The sequence below is a fragment of the Carlito syrichta genome, unplaced genomic scaffold, assembly GCF_000164805.1.
Source record: "Carlito syrichta isolate Samal-C Ts95f unplaced genomic scaffold, Tarsius_syrichta-2.0.1 Scaffold283471, whole genome shotgun sequence".
Taxonomy (NCBI): Eukaryota; Metazoa; Chordata; class Mammalia; order Primates; family Tarsiidae; genus Carlito; species Carlito syrichta.
The window spans coordinates 241,589-259,009 of record NW_007227567.1 but is presented as its reverse complement, the minus strand read 5'-3'; the positions used below and the strand labels follow the sequence as shown (position 1 = coordinate 259,009).

The 17,421-nt window shown below is 37.3% G+C and overlaps 1 protein-coding gene across 1 annotated transcript in view; it reads right to left on the bottom strand.

Annotated features, from left to right (window-relative positions):
* The window catches only part of HHIP (hedgehog interacting protein), a 90,973-nt gene extending 73,552 nt beyond the window's left edge, over positions 1–17,421 (bottom strand). Inside the window, exons 1-4 of the mRNA XM_008052597.1 lie at positions 16,534–17,421; positions 10,666–10,858; positions 4,494–4,650; positions 3,605–3,806 (exon numbers count right to left, since the gene is read on the bottom strand). Coding sequence (XP_008050788.1) covers positions 3,605–3,806; positions 4,494–4,650; positions 10,666–10,858; positions 16,534–16,812 — 831 coding nt within the window. The 5' untranslated portion in view covers positions 16,813–17,421. The remainder of the gene's footprint in view (positions 1–3,604; positions 3,807–4,493; positions 4,651–10,665; positions 10,859–16,533) is intronic.

Here is a 17,421-nt window from a genome sequence, read left to right as displayed (position 1 = left end):
GCGTCCCTCCCCAGGCAGCTGTAAGAATCAGGGCTGGTAGAAGTTTAAAGGGATCAGTTAAGTCCAGCTCCTTGCCACAAGAAACATCAGTTTACCATGGAACAGAAATCACTGTCAATTCTTAATTGACAGTTAGCAGAAAAGGAATTCCAAATATTTTTATAGCCAGCTCTAGATTTTAGAAACTCTTATAATCAGGAATTTCTCTTTGTGTCTGATTTGATTTACTCCTACTGACCATTAAATAGTGTCATTGTGAGAGGGGTTTCCACTATGGTTTGTAGCATTTTCATTTAAAACATGTGGAAGTTGGGTTTAGTATGTATTATTAGTTCTGTGATTTGAGTATTGCAGTTAATACTTTGATCTGTTAAACAGCTTTATGCCCTCAGGATTTTTAAGATGAAAAAACAGAGAAGAGTTGATATGTGTAATAATTTATGAAAATTCTTATTTGCATTATTTATGCAAAACGACTCTTGACAGACAGAATACTGCTATGAAGACATTAACTATTCATATGTCAAAGAAGCCTGAAAAAATGACCGTGAAATAGATGTGAAAATGTTTTCACTTCCTACATCTCTGAAGGTCATACCACCAAATCAGTGGTATGATCAACTCATGAATGTGTTGGCATCTGCCCCATCATACAAATGGGATTGTGGCACTTCCAACTGGGGCGGATTGTGGCACTTCCAGTTGGGGACTGAGATAAAGCCCACGTGCTGCATAACTTACTCGAGGTAAGAAGGATATGGTCTAATTGTTCAATAAACATATGCCAATGCCCCTGTGATGTATTCCTACCTTATTGACATCATTAGTGCCAAATATCAAAGGAATTTAAAACATGGCACTTTAAACTATGTCATATCAGATCACTAGAACAATGGATTTCAAAGTTTATGTTAAATCCTAGAAGCCATAGAGCTCCTCTGGAAAAGGAGGATTACATTCTGCAAGTTTTTTGCAGAGTTTGGCTAAGTTCTACAGAATTCCTAGAGGCCTGCAGAACACACACACTGCAGAACCAGGGTGCTGTTATATTCTTTCTTGAAAAATCTATTTTATTGCATGACGAAATGTCTTCATGTCAGAACAAGATATTCCAATGCATATTTCATTCAGTATCCCAATGAAGGGTATAAACTAAAACAGAGGAACTCTGAAGGAACCCTGATTTAAAAGGCAGTCATTCTTTGAGGTAGCTAAATTGAAGTAGAAATAAGAATGTCAGACTTTTACATCTTACAAAACATTTTCTGGTAATCTGAGCACTCTTTGCATCTATACTTTATTATACATATCTTTTTAATACCCACATTTTTACTCAAAAATATTTAAAAACTACATTTTCTTCTCTCAAATATTTGAAAGTAAATTGGCAATATGTATTATGGTATATATCCTTCAATTCAGTAATGCCTTTTCTGTGAATGAATATTAAGGAAGTCATCCGTGATCAGATTAAATAAGAATATACAAGAATGATAACATTATATACAACAGTAAAAAGAGACAGCTGGAGTCATCCTAAATGTGTCACAATAAGGAAATGGAACACCCTAAAGAGATTAAAAACTAGGATCTTAGGAAAAGTTTCCAAATCTGAGGAAATCTTCATGGCATATTGCTAAATGAAAAAAAAAGGCTAAAAAGATGTATATATAATTGATTTCAATTTTATTTTAAAGCTGCTTATGAAAAAAAGCTAAAAGGAAACCTGTTCTTAGGTTTTACATTTATTAGTATAGACCCATATTACCTGCAAGAAAAAAATTCATTTAGGTTTTTTTTGGGTTTTTTTTTTAGTTGGAGTTTCACTCTGTCACCCAGACTAGAGTATAGACACACAATCACATCTACTACAGCCTCGACCTCCTGGGCTCAGGTGATCCTTCCACCTTAGCCTTCCAATTAGCTGAAACTACAGGTGCACACCACTATGCCCAGCTAAATATTTGATTTATAGTAGAGACAGGGTTTTACCAAGTTGTCGACTGGTCTCGAACCCCTGGACTCAGGCAATCCCCTCATCAACACCTCCCACGCCTGACCTTAAGGTGGATTTTTTAGTTTGCTTGTTTAAGTCTAGTTGGGTTTTTTTTGTTTTTTTTTCATAGCCTTCTACATAACCATCTTTATTAGTTTGTGGTTTAGAGAAGCATCATTTTTAATATAAAAACTGAAAAAGGTGTATCAAAATGTTAACAGTAGTTTTTATAGACATTGACAGCGTTCTAGATGATGATCTTTAAAATGTGCCTGATTTTATCTTTTATAGACATTCCATGGGAAGGAAAAATACACTGCTAATGAGTAATGCATTTCTTGCTGCATCTTACTCTTTGTGCATTGGTACGCTTGGCAGAGAGTTAGCATGACACGCTTCAGAATGTATTTTTTAAACAATGATGTGCAAAACACTAATGCTTTATTTGAAAGAAAATTTTTGATTATTTACTGTGAATTCTAATACAGAGTTTTATTGGGAGAAAGTTGAAGCTACTGAGATAAAAAGATTTTTCAAACAGTCTGTGTGTCTTGGTGCCAAATCATTTTCCATAAAAGTTTCTCTACTTTTATGCAGCATTTAAGTCTTGGCGACAATGTCACACCATGAGCTTGAGGCTGAGCAGTCCCAATAATATGGCATTACCTGTATTTTAATTGATTTGTTCTGATTATTTTTACCTGGTAGGTACTAAATATGTATCAGGAATATATCAATACTCGTTTCTTCTGTGTTCTTACCTTTAAGTAGCGCATAACACAGCCAGAAGGAGTTCATTTCTACATGAGTAGAAGAGTATAAACTCTCCTGTGGCTTTTTTTCCAGTTAAGAAATGAAAAAGATAACCAATTCTTCCCAAATCATACTGTTACTCTGTTTCATTCTAAAACAGTCATGAGTTGTTAGGTGTATTTTAATTTTGGAATGCCACAATTTGCTTTATAGCTTAGTACTGCTAATATTGCAATATGCTACTTTTGTGAAACAAACTTGACAATAATTTTATTTATATACCTAGATTATTTAACATGAGAATTCAAATTAGAGAATTGAGAAAGAAGGCTCTACATATATATAGTGTAGATGGCTAATTATAGGTAAAATAATATTTGACTTACCTGTAAGAACATTGTACAAGAAAGTCATAGTATAAGTAGCATTTTTTATGACACAGACTCAAAAACAGATATGGGAAAAGAATGAATTGCAATTGTCAAAATAACCAAAAGACCCCTTTGCTTCTTCTACTACAAATGCTGGTACATAATCCTAAATGCTACACCCATTGGCCAATATTTAAACAAATGCTTTATGAAGTCAAAAATTATTTTAAATGTGTAAATTACATAGGGAAAGCATGTGAAAATATCAATCTGATTGCATTGCTCAATAGTCAGGAAATAACATAAAAAAGTAATGTCATTGCCCCAATTCATTTGCCATAATTATTGTTTCCTTGTTGCCCTCTCATTTTCTCCTTCAATATTCTTTTTTTTATTACAAAGAAATACCTTCAGTGAGGAAGATAACACTAAAATAAAATTAACATTGCCAGAGCAAAAATAAATAAAATTTTAAAAAGCCAACCTTTATTCCACTTTGAACAAGTTTGTGAATGTCCAAATAAGGCTCCTTGAAAATTTCTCCTTCGGGGGTAAGTATCTTCACGTAACCTTCTTTTTCCAGAATGAACAGACGGTGGGAGCCATCCCCACTATGCAGGGCACCAACAGGCTGCCGTAGGCCACTCACAACCTCCTGAATACAGAAGCAGTTGTGTTTGTGCTTTCTAAACAAATTAAAGAAAACCAGTAAGCTTTTCTGGAGATGAAGGAGGGAAGGGATGCACTTAGCATCCTTTTCAAAACATATTTCCTCTAGGATCAATGATTTTGAGAATCATGAAGTGCTGCTAACTCAAGGGTCACAATACAATTCTTTCAAGTGATTTTTCTCAATTCTTTCAATGGAAAACAACAAAACAGTCTTCTATCAGAAAGTAAAAACCAAAACGTATGGATTTATAATTTCATAAGCTCATTAACTCATCTTTCAGTGCCTATAATTAAAATTAGCTTTTACTCACACTCACAATAATTAAACTTTGCAGAAGGCACATAGAAAGTTCCAATATCTATTTATAAAAATCGGATTTGCTAATAATAACTGGGTTGATTATTTCCATAGTACCATAAGCTAACAACAATCATAAAATTCAAGTTTAAAACTATACCCATAAAATACACATGAGTCACAGAGAAGCCAAGCTCATAATATAAGATTAGTAGTTTAAGTATTAAAAGTATTTACACCATGATTTTAGAGAAACAAACTATCAAAAAGAAAAGAAATAAAGCATCGGAAGGATATATCTGCTGAATGTGCGTACAGACAGTTGATTCACTGTCAAACCCACAAGATTTTTCAATTGGGTCTTTTTTTTTTTAAAGATTAAAGAGCATTTATCTTTATGAACCTGCTGATCTCTTCTACTTTGTCATATTCCTCCATCTGGTCCAAGTAGTTAGATGCCGGTCCTCTCACTTGTTTTCTTGGGAAATCTGGAAAGCACAATCCACCATCTTTTCTTGCATAGTAAAAGCAAAACTCATCAGCAGTTGTTTGAAGAAAACCTTTAAAAAAAATGTAAAAAGACTCATTAGAAACATTCAGTGTCGCAGTAAAGCCATCTTATTTGAAAAATACGATATGGGAAAAAAGAATTTTTAGAAACTATATGAATATTCTAGAAAAAACTTAGACTAAAATAAAAAGAAAGAAAAAATGGGAGTCGGAATTCACATTTGTCTTTGAACCAAAATTTAGGAATTGCAGTAAAAGTGAAATCATATTGTTCTGGATATTTCAAAGACTCCTAATAAACACATATAATACAAACTGGCTTTAATCTTGTTATTGCATTGACTCTTTTCAAGATTCCCTAGTTATCACATGTTGTACTTGCTAGCTTTTCATATTAGTATTTAGCATTTTTTCCTACAATATGATATAATTTCCTAAGATGAACAAATTAGAATCAAAAAAGAGATAGGCCATTGGGTGCCAGTTTTGGCCATTTTATAATTCGTATGGTATTGCCACTCATATGATAAAATAATAAATGTAATGAATCACACAAAGTCATTATATGCTATAACAAGTGGCTGACTCACGATTTTTCCCATATCGTACTTTTCAAATAAGATGGCTTTACTGTGTCACTGAATGTTTCTTTTTACATTTTTTTTGACATATAATGACTTTGTGTGATTCATTACATTTATTATTTAATCATATGATCAAGCAATGAATTGATGCTGATGACACAGCTGCCAATGTCAAATATGCAGGTGTCTTTTTCTGGCACCTCACTTACAGGAGAGAATCACTTTTATTTTGTAATACAAAAAACTATATTTAAAATATCCCTTCAGTCTTCTCAAGCAGGAAAGTTGACACACCACACCGAGCCAAAGGGGGGAAAAAAAAATACAAAACAGACTTACCTAATACAATCTAAAAGATGATTTTTTCTTTTTCTTACATATTAAGATTTTATAAAATATAAATGTATCTTTGAGTAAGAAAATTAACTTTATGACAAAAAAGAATTTTGTTATTACTTTTACAATTTGAGTTAATAAGGTGTTGGCTTTTTTGGGCATATTAATAAGACTTACTTCCACATTCTGGTGATTTCCACTCTCAAAATATGATTCTGTTACTATAGTTAGCCTTGTATAAGGTATTAAATTGCTGCTCCTGGTCTAATACCTTTAATTACCTTTAAAGTTTTGATTTTTATCTAACAGATTACCATACCTTTATCTGTCTTGTGATCAAGGTACCAAGTAACTCGGTAGAGGTTTAGAAGTTGTATAACAAATTCAGGTTTAGCAAGGATTTCCAAGAATAAGAATTTGGAATCAGCCAAGTTAGGCTCAACGGTGGGGCAAAAAACACATTAAAGATTTATTTTCTGTGTGCCTGACCTAGGACCCCTCAACCCTGAAACTTATCTTAGGATGTTTTAAGCTTGATGTACATTTTAACCTAACTTTTGGGTGAAATGCATCACTCTTCAATTCCTGCAACAGAATTGAAGTCCAATCTAAAAGAATAATTGTAAAATGGCCAAAACTGGCACCCAATCGCCAGTTCTTCAAGGCCAATTAGTGACTGGGCTATTGGGAAAGATCACGTCTCTGGGAACCAAGCAAGTAAGAGCAGATGTCCATGTGTGTGTGTATGAGGTGTGTGTGTGTTGTGTGTTGTGTGTGTGTGGTGAGGGGCATAGAAAAACGGAGGTATGGCAGCTGGGAAGGGTGCTTCATGGGAGGGGCAAGGTAACTAGATGGTTATCTTACTTTTACAAAAATTCAAGGATTAGGAATTAGGGAGAAGAATGAAGGCCATGACAGCATCAATACATCTTCAGCAACTCACCATTTGCAAAAGATAATTGCTTTCCTCAATCTTTAATGGCTAAGCATCCAGATGAAAATTGCCTAATAGTGTTAAACAAGTCTCTTCATGGGACCAAAAAAAAAAAGAAATCTGAATTGCTAAATCAAACTTTTTGCACAGTTTTGGGCTAGATCTCATTTTGGAGATATATATGCATACCCATCTTTGAAGTATTTACCGTCAGGCCACAAGATCTCTGGGTTGTATTATGCATGCAGGAAGACTGTCATACTATGGATATATTTACAACTGAATATATGAGTGAGAAGTCTTGTTTTAATGCGATATTTGCCTGCAGGGTCATGGAAACATTTCAAACTACGACTCAAAAGAAATTTCAAGTTTGCTTTTAAAAAAAATGTATATTTCAGCATTATAGTCTGCACACCAATAGCATCTTAAGGGGAAATGAATGAATAATTCTGGTGGTTGACCCCATTTTATAGGGAATTATTAGCTGGGGACCAACAAGAAAAAGAGAAATCATTCTCAAATGGAGTATCTGAATATTAATGGATGCATATTCATAAACTTTGTGATTCCAGAGTCACTATGCTCACTTAGCAAATTAAGAAAAAAATATAGAATGCTAACAATAAATTTGCTCCTAGCTTCTGACAGAATCTAGACAAACTGAATAATCTAAGTATAAAACAGCCAATTTAAAAGAACTTTATATAAAAATATGGGCATTTTTCTTACAATCATCATATTTGAATTGAAATATCTAATGCAATTATTAATAATTTGTCTTGAATGACCCAAATTTGCAGAGAACAATGATGAATAAAATATATTTTGCTTTGAAGAGTCAAAAGGAACCTCGTTTCAGGGCACTGGATTGATATTTATCGCCAGGGAAGACGTAATTTACCTAGTGGCACCTTTTTGTTTGGAAGAATACACTGAGGATCATTTTACTCCAGGTACGTATTTGGCTTAGTCTGGATCATCATAATCTGATCAGGTCTACTAATGATGGACATACACTGGATATTGAAGCAGGTGCATGTTTAAAAATCCCAGTCATATAGCAACTATCTTGGATCTGAAACTATGCTTCTGATTGGTGAACTTGGCTCTGCTATACCACAAAGCACCCTAGAAAACACTGACATGTAAAATAAATATTCCCTATGGAGTATTCTGAATTCTAGTTTTTCTCTTAGCATGTATTCTAGGGAAATGTTACTTCATTAAATGTGCTGCTCACCATGATAAAGAAAAAAGAAAAAGAGATACTAACGCACCTGCAGTAAAACCTACTCACAAACATTTTCCAATAAAGAGAGTGGATTTTGATGTATCCATCCATTCCCTGTGGTTTGCTCTCCTTGGGACTAAGAAGACACATGTGTAAGCTACCTAACTGGGGTTAGGAGTGGCTATGAACTACAGAAATTCAGTGGAATCCAATCCTTCTTAGCAACAGGATTAAACCAATTGAACTGATTGTGTGCAGACACTTCATACTGTAATAATCCACTGCTGAGGAGACAAAGTCAATGAGTGATAAAAATCATTATGTTTACAGATATATAGGCAGAAGCAAGGCCAGTAGATGTCCACTATTATGCTTTCTGTAGAGTGTGTTATGCTGTCTTTTAGTGAGTAGCAAAGTATGTACCCTGTTCATTCTGGCAGAAGAAAAGACCTGTAGAGTAGAGCAGAGAGCATCTGTGTTTGTTGAATGTAATTTTGGCATTTTTAGAGGTTTTGAACATTTCCTTCCCTAAGTATATTCACAGTTGGAGAATCTAATAATTGGGAAAACTCTACTGTACTCACTATACTGCTTTAAAAAAATTTGGGGGGGGATAAGCAGACCATGACTATTTCTGAATTACAAAATTCTAGAAAGAAGCTCTCTTTTAGGCATATGCATATTCCAAAGTGACCATGCTTTCTTAAAGTCATGAAGGTGGCACAAAGGATTAGATCATATATATCTCATATGTATGTTCACATATTGGGCAATAGGTGAAAAAAACGAAGATGTCCATGGAATTATTTTCTCTTTCCCAGTCCCTTTCAGCATTTGCCCTCTTATGGCAAATGACATCCCTTGGGGTACCTTCTTCTTCAAGTTTTTGATTTGTAGAAAGATGAAGCTATTAATGACGTCAAAATATGTTGACTAGTTTCTCATAAAAATGAATCATAAAGTAGTTCTTTTCCACAATTTTGAACTTCAGAAAAAAGTAAACCATATAACTAAAGAGACCTAAGAAGGGAAAAGTACTACAAATTCACTATTATAGTAATTCCAAAAACAAACAGAAAAATCAGTGTTTTAGGATTCTAAAGAAGTTTCTGTGCCAGAGGCAGAGGCTGAACACCATCTTATTCATTATACTTTGGGAAATGGTAACCTAGGTGCCAAGGATCAGTCTAGCTAACAAATCAATTAACATAAGTCACGCAAAGAGTGTGTTATTACAGCTCACTTTTGGAACAAGTATTTAGAATGATGATTAGCACTTGATGTATGCAGGGGTGGCCCCCTCAGCTTGTCACTAAGGTCTTCCAGAGTCTCTGGAAAGCACCATTGCTGCTCCATCCACCTCCAGAGTGGAGCTTTCATCTGGTTATCTTTCAAAGCAGCCTGGGTGGCCACCAAAAGCACTTGACATCTTGATGCACTTCAGCAGTTTTACATATATACAAACTTTGTAGAAAAATAAATTTGTCATTCGTCACCACATATGTTGATCTGGGGAGTGAGGTGGTGCTTGCAGTCCTGACTCTGCGCCGTTTGCGCTCTCTTTCAGTGGATCTTGCTTTTATTGTACTGTTTTGGAAGCTAAAATAACTTCAAATAGATGAAGATCCCCAGACCTGAGTTCCCAAATCTAGCACGCTGTATTTATCTAAAGGCGTAATGGGAAATGAAAATGCTACGTGTTAATATCACTTTCAATTTTTAGTCCTGAAGGCAAACGTTCAAACTGAAAGGTTGCAGCAAATCTTTATGGTATCTCATCTGTTATCACTTCTCAGGAGGCCATCTAGGCAACCGTGACCTATCCTGCTTTACTTTGGGGAATGTGATAAAGAGGAAGAAACAGCTGGTTTAAGAAAAGACTTGGAAACATGGCTGTAGTTTATAGAGACAATAATAATATTTTCACATTGAATGGGTTTAGATACATGTTAGGCTATACCAAAGGGAGCAAGGAACCCCGGTGAAAATATTTTCTTAGGTTATTAAGAGAGCTCTATTAAGAAATGCAAAAATCTACACTTTTCTGGGCCAGAGGAAAAAAAGTAAAATGTCCATAGCACTTAAAAAAATTATCTCAGTGTGTCTTGAAGTTCTGAAAGCTTGTCTTTTTCCCTTAATACCATTTAGTTTTATAAACTGTTAACTTCAGTAGATTTGCTTGTGTGCAACTTTGCCTGCCTAAACATAATCTATCTCATTAAATTCTTTCCTTCCTTAATGTTGATTCTAAAGCAACAACAACCAAAACTGACAAACTTTGGATGATAAATTTAATGCCAGAGAATCTATATGTTTATTGGAGCCCCAAATATGATAGGGACCAAGTATACTCACAACACTGCATGCATAAGAACTCTGTCCCTCCTGTTACCTTCTCATTGTGCAACTCTGGTTAAGTCATTTAACTTCTCCAGGGCTCAGTTTTTCTCACCTGTCCAGTGGAGGGAACTCCACTGTTCCTATCCACCTCATGAGGTTTTGAGGAGCAAATTAGTCATTGTATGTACAAGTGCTTTTTAAGGCATTACTTTGTTGAATTCCTAATCAAACTTTATTTTAAGAACTATCTTACAAGTCAGTGGATATTTTCCAGTCATGTATCTGTTGTTCAGAGGAGGAAGTTGCTTTGATATTGATGATGATAGGTAAAGAAGACACCAACAAGAAATTTGCACTGAGAATCCAATATGAGAGAAAAATCCATGTATGCATTATTAGCTTCATAAAAATGTAAAACATCTCAACAAAACCAATATACCGTTGGTAGACTGAAATGACAGTACTTCTTTTAGGCATAGTACAAATTATACATTTATAAAGGTTAATGATGAAGTAAAATAGGTATTTTGAAAGGCAACATACATTTTACAACTTAATAAAGAAGCATTCAAGAACAGGTATCTTATAAGCACTTGGCAGGGGTTTCATTTATGTATTTTTTTTTTTTTTTTTTTACCTGGAATATGGCCTCGGCAAGTATAAAAAAATTCTTTGCAATAGTCTTTGCAGAGCAGGGGAAGGACTAGATCTCTTTCCAAGACTTCTTTCTCAGGTGAGTGGAACAGGCTTTGAGAATGTGGAGAGCAAAGTGCACATTTGATTTCCTCCAGTAATTTCCCACATTCTGTGTTGTTGGTAACAGAAAATATCTGAAAGCCATAAATCAGAAACAAACATCTGTTTAGCTGTGTGAAGTTAGGTTTAGATATGTTTTTTTGCAACCATGTAAGTAGAAAAGCCTAATTTAGTCAGTGAAGTTTTCTGAAGAGAATGTCTGTGTTACAATACAGAATGACTTTATAAGGTTACAAGTGTGGTCTCAGGGCCTGGGCTGGGAGAACCGAAGGCAAGGATGCATAGAAATGCTTCTTACCCTTCCAAATTCAAGTCTATCACTGTCTTTCAGGTGTGAAAATTAAAGACAATCATATTTAGACTCTTTAACCCTTTATCACTTCATTCTGCCTCAAAGTGTATACTGAATGCCATTTATCTTTAAAACTCCAAGTTTTATTTAACTGCATGCAAAGCAAAAAAATTTAAAGACAGTGGTTTATTTGTGTCTTAGGTAAAAATCGACTTCATTCCTGAAATTCCTAATATGATATTCTCAAAACTGCATTGAATTACATTTTCTAAGTTTCAATTCATTTCAATCTACAGACTGCATACAGAAAATTTTCTAAAGCAAAGAAATATCTGCCGTTCATATTCCATAAAAATAATATCCAAAGTGGAATCAAACAGATTAAGATCAAATTTTATTATTCATTATATCTTAGCAGGGAAAAACCTTCTACCTAGTTCTCCAGGTATGTTATATGCATGGATAAACACAAGAGTTTAATGAAAGTGTTTTGTATAGTATGCTGTGAATTTTAATGAAAAAGGGCATGCTTTTATCATTATTTTTATAATGATATATTTTATTTCAATAAAATCAATTTGGGAGTTATTGATTCATTGAAGTTAGTTATTTGTAGGTAAGAATAGGTCTTGGTGTCTAGTAGTAACTTTAAAAAACTGACTTCAGGAACTCCTGTGATAAATATAAAAGGCAGTGTCAGCACAATATTTCAGACATGAAATGCCTAAATCATGTATTGAGTTTTCATATTAAAAACACCACAATGAGACTGAATTTTATACCATTTTCCAATTAATCTAACTGTATTTATACATATTTCTTTATAACTGTGAACTAAAATTAACATTTTAAACTCTAGATCATTGTTTTAAGTAAATATTTCATTCACAAGATGAGGCTCTAATTTGAGTAAATCTTATGACCTCTATTTTTTGAGATGACCTTCTAGGTGATCATAAAAATTTGAATCGGAAAGAGCAAAGTAACTAAAAAAAAAAATCACTTTACACAGACACACTGAAATTTTAGTCTGCGGTGTTTAAAAGTCTGAGAGAAGTTACCCTATTTTGGAAAAAAATATATATATGATGTGTTTAACTATTCACAATATTCAGAAAAATTGTTACTAATCACAATTATATTTACATTTTTTATAAATTGATTTAAATGACAATTGCTTAAATGGTTAAAGTTTTCTAAAAGGAAACATACACCAGACACTTAGAATTTGCATTCCAAGAATGTTTTAAATGTCTTTTATTGTCCATACTCTGGCAGACCTCAGCAGATCTATTCAATATTAATAGTGTTCAACTCTGTTCTGTTTGGTTATCATATAGCAGTCCACTAAGAACAAAACAACAGCAAGATGTTCAAGCCACTTCTTTTGCTGGCTGAAAAACTGGAATGTAATTACCTTTGGTTTTATGGAGAATAGGCATGCTTCCATTTTTTATAGCTGAAGCAAAATGATCCTCAAACACTCTCCCAGCTGCTATCCAGGAAGAACTTGATTTTAGTGCCTCAAGAATTTTGTCTTTTACAATTTTTGGAATGTGTCCTGGCCACAAGATCTCTCATCAAAAGTTTCAGAAATAGAATTCAATAAATTATCTGAAATCAAGTATAATATTATTCTTTTTAAAGTTTCATGCTGTTCCGGCCCAGCAGGATGGTAACATTTTGCTCTGTGTGAGGTCTGCAGTGTAAATACCTATTTGAAGATAGATAGAGCCATCATTCTGGCTTTGGTTTCAATGAACCAATAGTCTTACTGAAGTCAATTAAACTGACTCAGCCAAAGCTGCAATACTGTTTTAGACAGATGAGTCCGGGTGTGTATAGGATAATTTTCTCTCCTTTTTTCCCCTATGTGTTTGTGTCTATATAGGGTCTTTAACTTTATTCCTGACAATACCATCAATCTTAAGAAGAAATTTAAGCTAATTTCCTGTTTCAATTTTTTAAAGCCATGTAAGGAACCATCAAATTATAGTGGTTTAAACTAAATATACTTCAGAAATCATGTAAAACTTCGAAACATTATTACAGCATGCCTTGTAATGATGGTGGCTGTTGCTGACTAATTTATAACATCTGGCAGGTCATCCTTTAATCTTTAGCCACATGGAAGTAAAATCCATAGAAGAAAAGTAAGATAAATAGGGGACACACAGGAAAGCATGGCCTACAACTATAGCTTATCAACAAATAGTGAAATGGGTGACAGAGACCTTCTGTATTTCTCTTTATTTATCAAGTAACTAAACAAAGAGGGCAAAAAGGCACCCACATGGGTTCGATGAGGGGACAAAGGGAGAACATACATGACAGTATATTAAGATGTCGCCTTAAGATCACTTGGTACACAAAAAGTTATTTCTAAAAATCATATGCCTGCAAGGTTGTTCAGCTGTTGGGTAGAACACATGCCTCTCTGGACCATAGTGCTGGATTATGTCATTAAAGAGTTCAGTTTCAATTTTAGGCTAATATGTAAATAGATCATTGTACTAAGGCAGCTGTTAAAGGGACCCCAGGATGAGTTATTTGTTTAGTTGGATGTGTTCAACAATAGCCTTTGTCCCTGAAAGAGCCAGAGCAAACAAATGATTGTAAAAGGGCACACTTGAAAACAATTACTTTTCACCCATTCCTTGACAGCTTTGGCTGTGAAACCACCCAAGGTAGAGAGAGTTTCTATGCCTCTCTGGCTACAAGTGAAGTTTTAGAAACGGGGTATATCAGTTGGTTGCAGATTCAATTTGGTTAATGGGAATTAGATCCTTTTAGCATGCTGTATGTAGGGGCTGCAATAATGTTGCTAAGACTAATATGACTTCCTAAATTTTGGCAGTACTTATTTGTAATAGTAGTTACCAATCTCATTACAATGCACAACATTATTAAAATACACAAAAAATCAAAATATAAAAGCATAGTACCATGGTTAAAGAACCAAACTCAATGCTAGTTCATTAAAGAGAATGTGTTGGTTTAGAAGCCAGATTTAATTGTATAGCTGAGCATTCAGTCCTCCCTGGTTTGCTACTATCTATTTGTCTAAGAAATTTCTTCCCTTAGGGAAAAGCTACTACTGTAGTTTCTTGAAAAGTTGCAGAAATCTTTCTTGGGAATTTGTTTTTTCTTTCATAAACAAAAGGGGCCTTTTCAAATAGCAATCGTCTCTCCTGTATACACATTATGAAATAAGACCCTAACATATATTATAATCCAGGAAGGCTTATGGGAAAAAGGGAAACACCGAAGTTTATTATAAAATAACATGTTTTAAAAACTATTAAAACTTGAGAACTAACATAGGTCAAGAATGCATAGGCAGAGCTATAACAAAACCCTGTTTTTGAACAATTTGAGTATTGTTAGTTTATAAACCACTTGTAATGGAATCAGCAAAGTCTAATGTACCAAGTTAATTCAGACACACTTTTCAAAGGAGTAAGGGTTTGTTGGAGATTGGGAGCATGTAAAACAGAAAGGAATGTGGATAGCTAACGTGGCAGATTGCTTCCTAAAGAATGATTTGTTTTAAAAAATTTATATAACTTCTCGAAAGGGTTATAACGCCCCTCAGTCCTGCCTCTCCTTCCTCTTCTTCCCACTATTTGGTTAAGAACAAAATTTTCATTCCACATGTTCCTGGAAGAGTGCAGTATTGCAGGGGTCTCTAAATCATCAGTATACTCATAGTGTACACTGCACACAGGGAGACTTAATGGCAAATATTCTAAACTTTTCTCTGAATTTCCTGGTTCTTTAGGGAGCCTGGTAAAAGCTTAAGGTGATCTGAATGTAGCTGCTTTGTAACTTAATTCAATTACAACACAGGAGCTTAATGACATTGTTTTGAATAAAATGCTGGAATATCTGTTGACTGAGTCTCAGACTCCTACTGCATATGGTAAGAATAAAAAGAGAGTTGCAGCTGAAAACCTGCAGCAAGACAGTTCTCACTCATCTGGGAATAGAGGGAGTTGGACAAATGCTCCCTCAAAAGGCATGAACATTTGGACAGAGCTGGGGACTGAAAGAGAATGATGTTCTCTAGTTTCACCCATTAGTGAACCAACTAACAAATACAATGGTGTTGTTGTTATTCTTTTGCCATAAGCAACAGGACTCTGTGTGTGGGCAGCAGTTTAGTGGGGAGGAGGATAAGTCGACCCCTTTTTGTCCTATTGATTTTTTCCTATTTGCATGACTTGAGCAAATTAAATGATGCAATATGGCTTTTTGTTACAAAACAAAGTGAGAGATACCACCCAGACACATATGTTGATTCGTAGGAGCTGTTTACATGAGAATAGAGTGAAATCTACCGTGAACTGAGCATAAAAATTAGATTCAGCCTGGGTATTTTTTTTTTTTTTATTATGCCTGGGCCAGCAAGACTGAAGCACAAGTTTTCCAAGAGTCTCTCAGACCTTGACAACTGCAGTGTTGTAACAGAGGAATTCTTAATTAAACGTAAAATGGGGAAGGGGTGCGAAGCAAAGACACCTGATTGTTTATTTCACGTGCAGTGATTGTTAATGACGTGATCCAACAGTCTTGCCTTGGGGTACAGTAGATACCACACATTACTGCACCCCGTGGCCAGGGCGACGTTGCAAACTCAAAACTATGCGTGTCTTTACACTCAGCCAACACCAATTTCGTCTTCAGTTAAGTTTATCAACGCAGGGAACACGTAAATGCCATTACTCTTAAAACCAGCTCTTCCAGAAGATCCTCCAAGACTCCTCACTGCCGCTGAAAGCCTGAATTCACAGTGCTGCAAAATGACCGAGACTCGTCTGGGTTTTCTGTGATAAACACGCCCCGGTAAAATCTTTCGCCAGTGTTTCGGGTCCTTCACCGAAGTACCAGGAGTTCCTTTCCAGTGGTTTAACTAATGTAATGCAAGACGCCCCCCCAGCCCCCCCTCCCGCCGCCCTTCTGACGGGGCCGGGGATCGTAAACCAACCATGCTTCAACATCCTTTACGATTCAAGCCTCTCTGCCTAACCGAGCACGTGGAGAAAACGGCACAAAATCTTTTTACCCTAGGAAAATCAACCGGAAACCACAGCCACCTTAATTTACAGTTTCACCGCAGCCAATGCCCAGTTGGATCCAAAACACACGGCTAATCGCGATTCTCTTCAAACACTGACCCAGCCCAGGATGAGGGTACCACGGAAGCGTGTCTTTTCCGAGGCAGCCTGCAAGTCTGCACCAGCATCCCGACCGCGGGCTCCGGGGGCAGGAGGGCGATGGCGCACCCCAAAGGCACGCGCCACGGGATCCCCCCGAGCGCTCTCGAAAAGTTATCCAAAGAACCCCCCAGACGAGCGCTGCCCTTCTCACAGCGCCCGGCACCGCCAAGGCCACGGGGACCCCCACCCAGCCAGCCCGCACGCCTCGTCCGCATCCGTGAGGCCGGTGAGTGCCTACCTTGCTCTCCAGGCGCCCCAGCCCGGGGCTGTCACTCCGCAGGCAGCAGGACAGGCGCGGGTAGAAGCCACCGCACGGCGCCTCTCCCCCACTCAGCAGCTCCAGCTGGGACATCACCCTCCTGTCTCTCCTTTTCAGGCGCTTCGGGGGGTTCCCGTTCAGGCACCTTCTCCGCCTCGCTCCGCTGCCCTCGCCCCTTTCCCCAAACTTAGCATCTCCCTCAAAGAAGCCCAGCGCCACGGCCAGCAGCAGCAGCTTGAAGGAGAGCATCTTCAGCATCGTCTGCCTGGCCCGAGCAGCAGGGGCTGGGCGCGGGAGGAGGGCGGGGGGGACCGCCACCGCCCAGCAGGGGCACTAGGGCGCAGCTCCGGGAGGAGGCTGCGGGGCTGCGGGGCACTCGAGAGGCAGAGGGAGGTGGCGGGGGCGAAAAGATGTCGGGCGATGCAACTCTGCGCAAAGCAGGAGAGGAGGCGATGGGTCCAGCGCCCGGGGGGGCCTGAGGAGCGAGATCAAGTTGTGCCGATGACACCGTGTGCCGTCGGGCCAGTGTCAGCTGGGCTAGGGGCTTTCTGCGGCGGCTGGGCAGTGGGCGGAGGAGAAGGAGTTGGAAGAGGAGAAGACGGTCACAGAGGTTCACTTGTCCGTGTAACGGGAGTTGTTTAGGTGGGACAGTAGCGGGAACAGACGCGGCGGCGGCGGCGGCGGCGGGGCAGGCGGAGGCCGGGCCCGCGCTGGGCTCCAGATGATGCTGAGGTCTCCTCGGCCGGCGGCTGCAGCTTCTCACGCAGCCTCTCATGTTTCGCTCCCTCTTTTCTTCTTCTTTTTAACCAGCGCGCGGGGAGGTGCTGCCACCGCGCGCCCCTTGACGTCACCGCTCCTCGCGCGCCC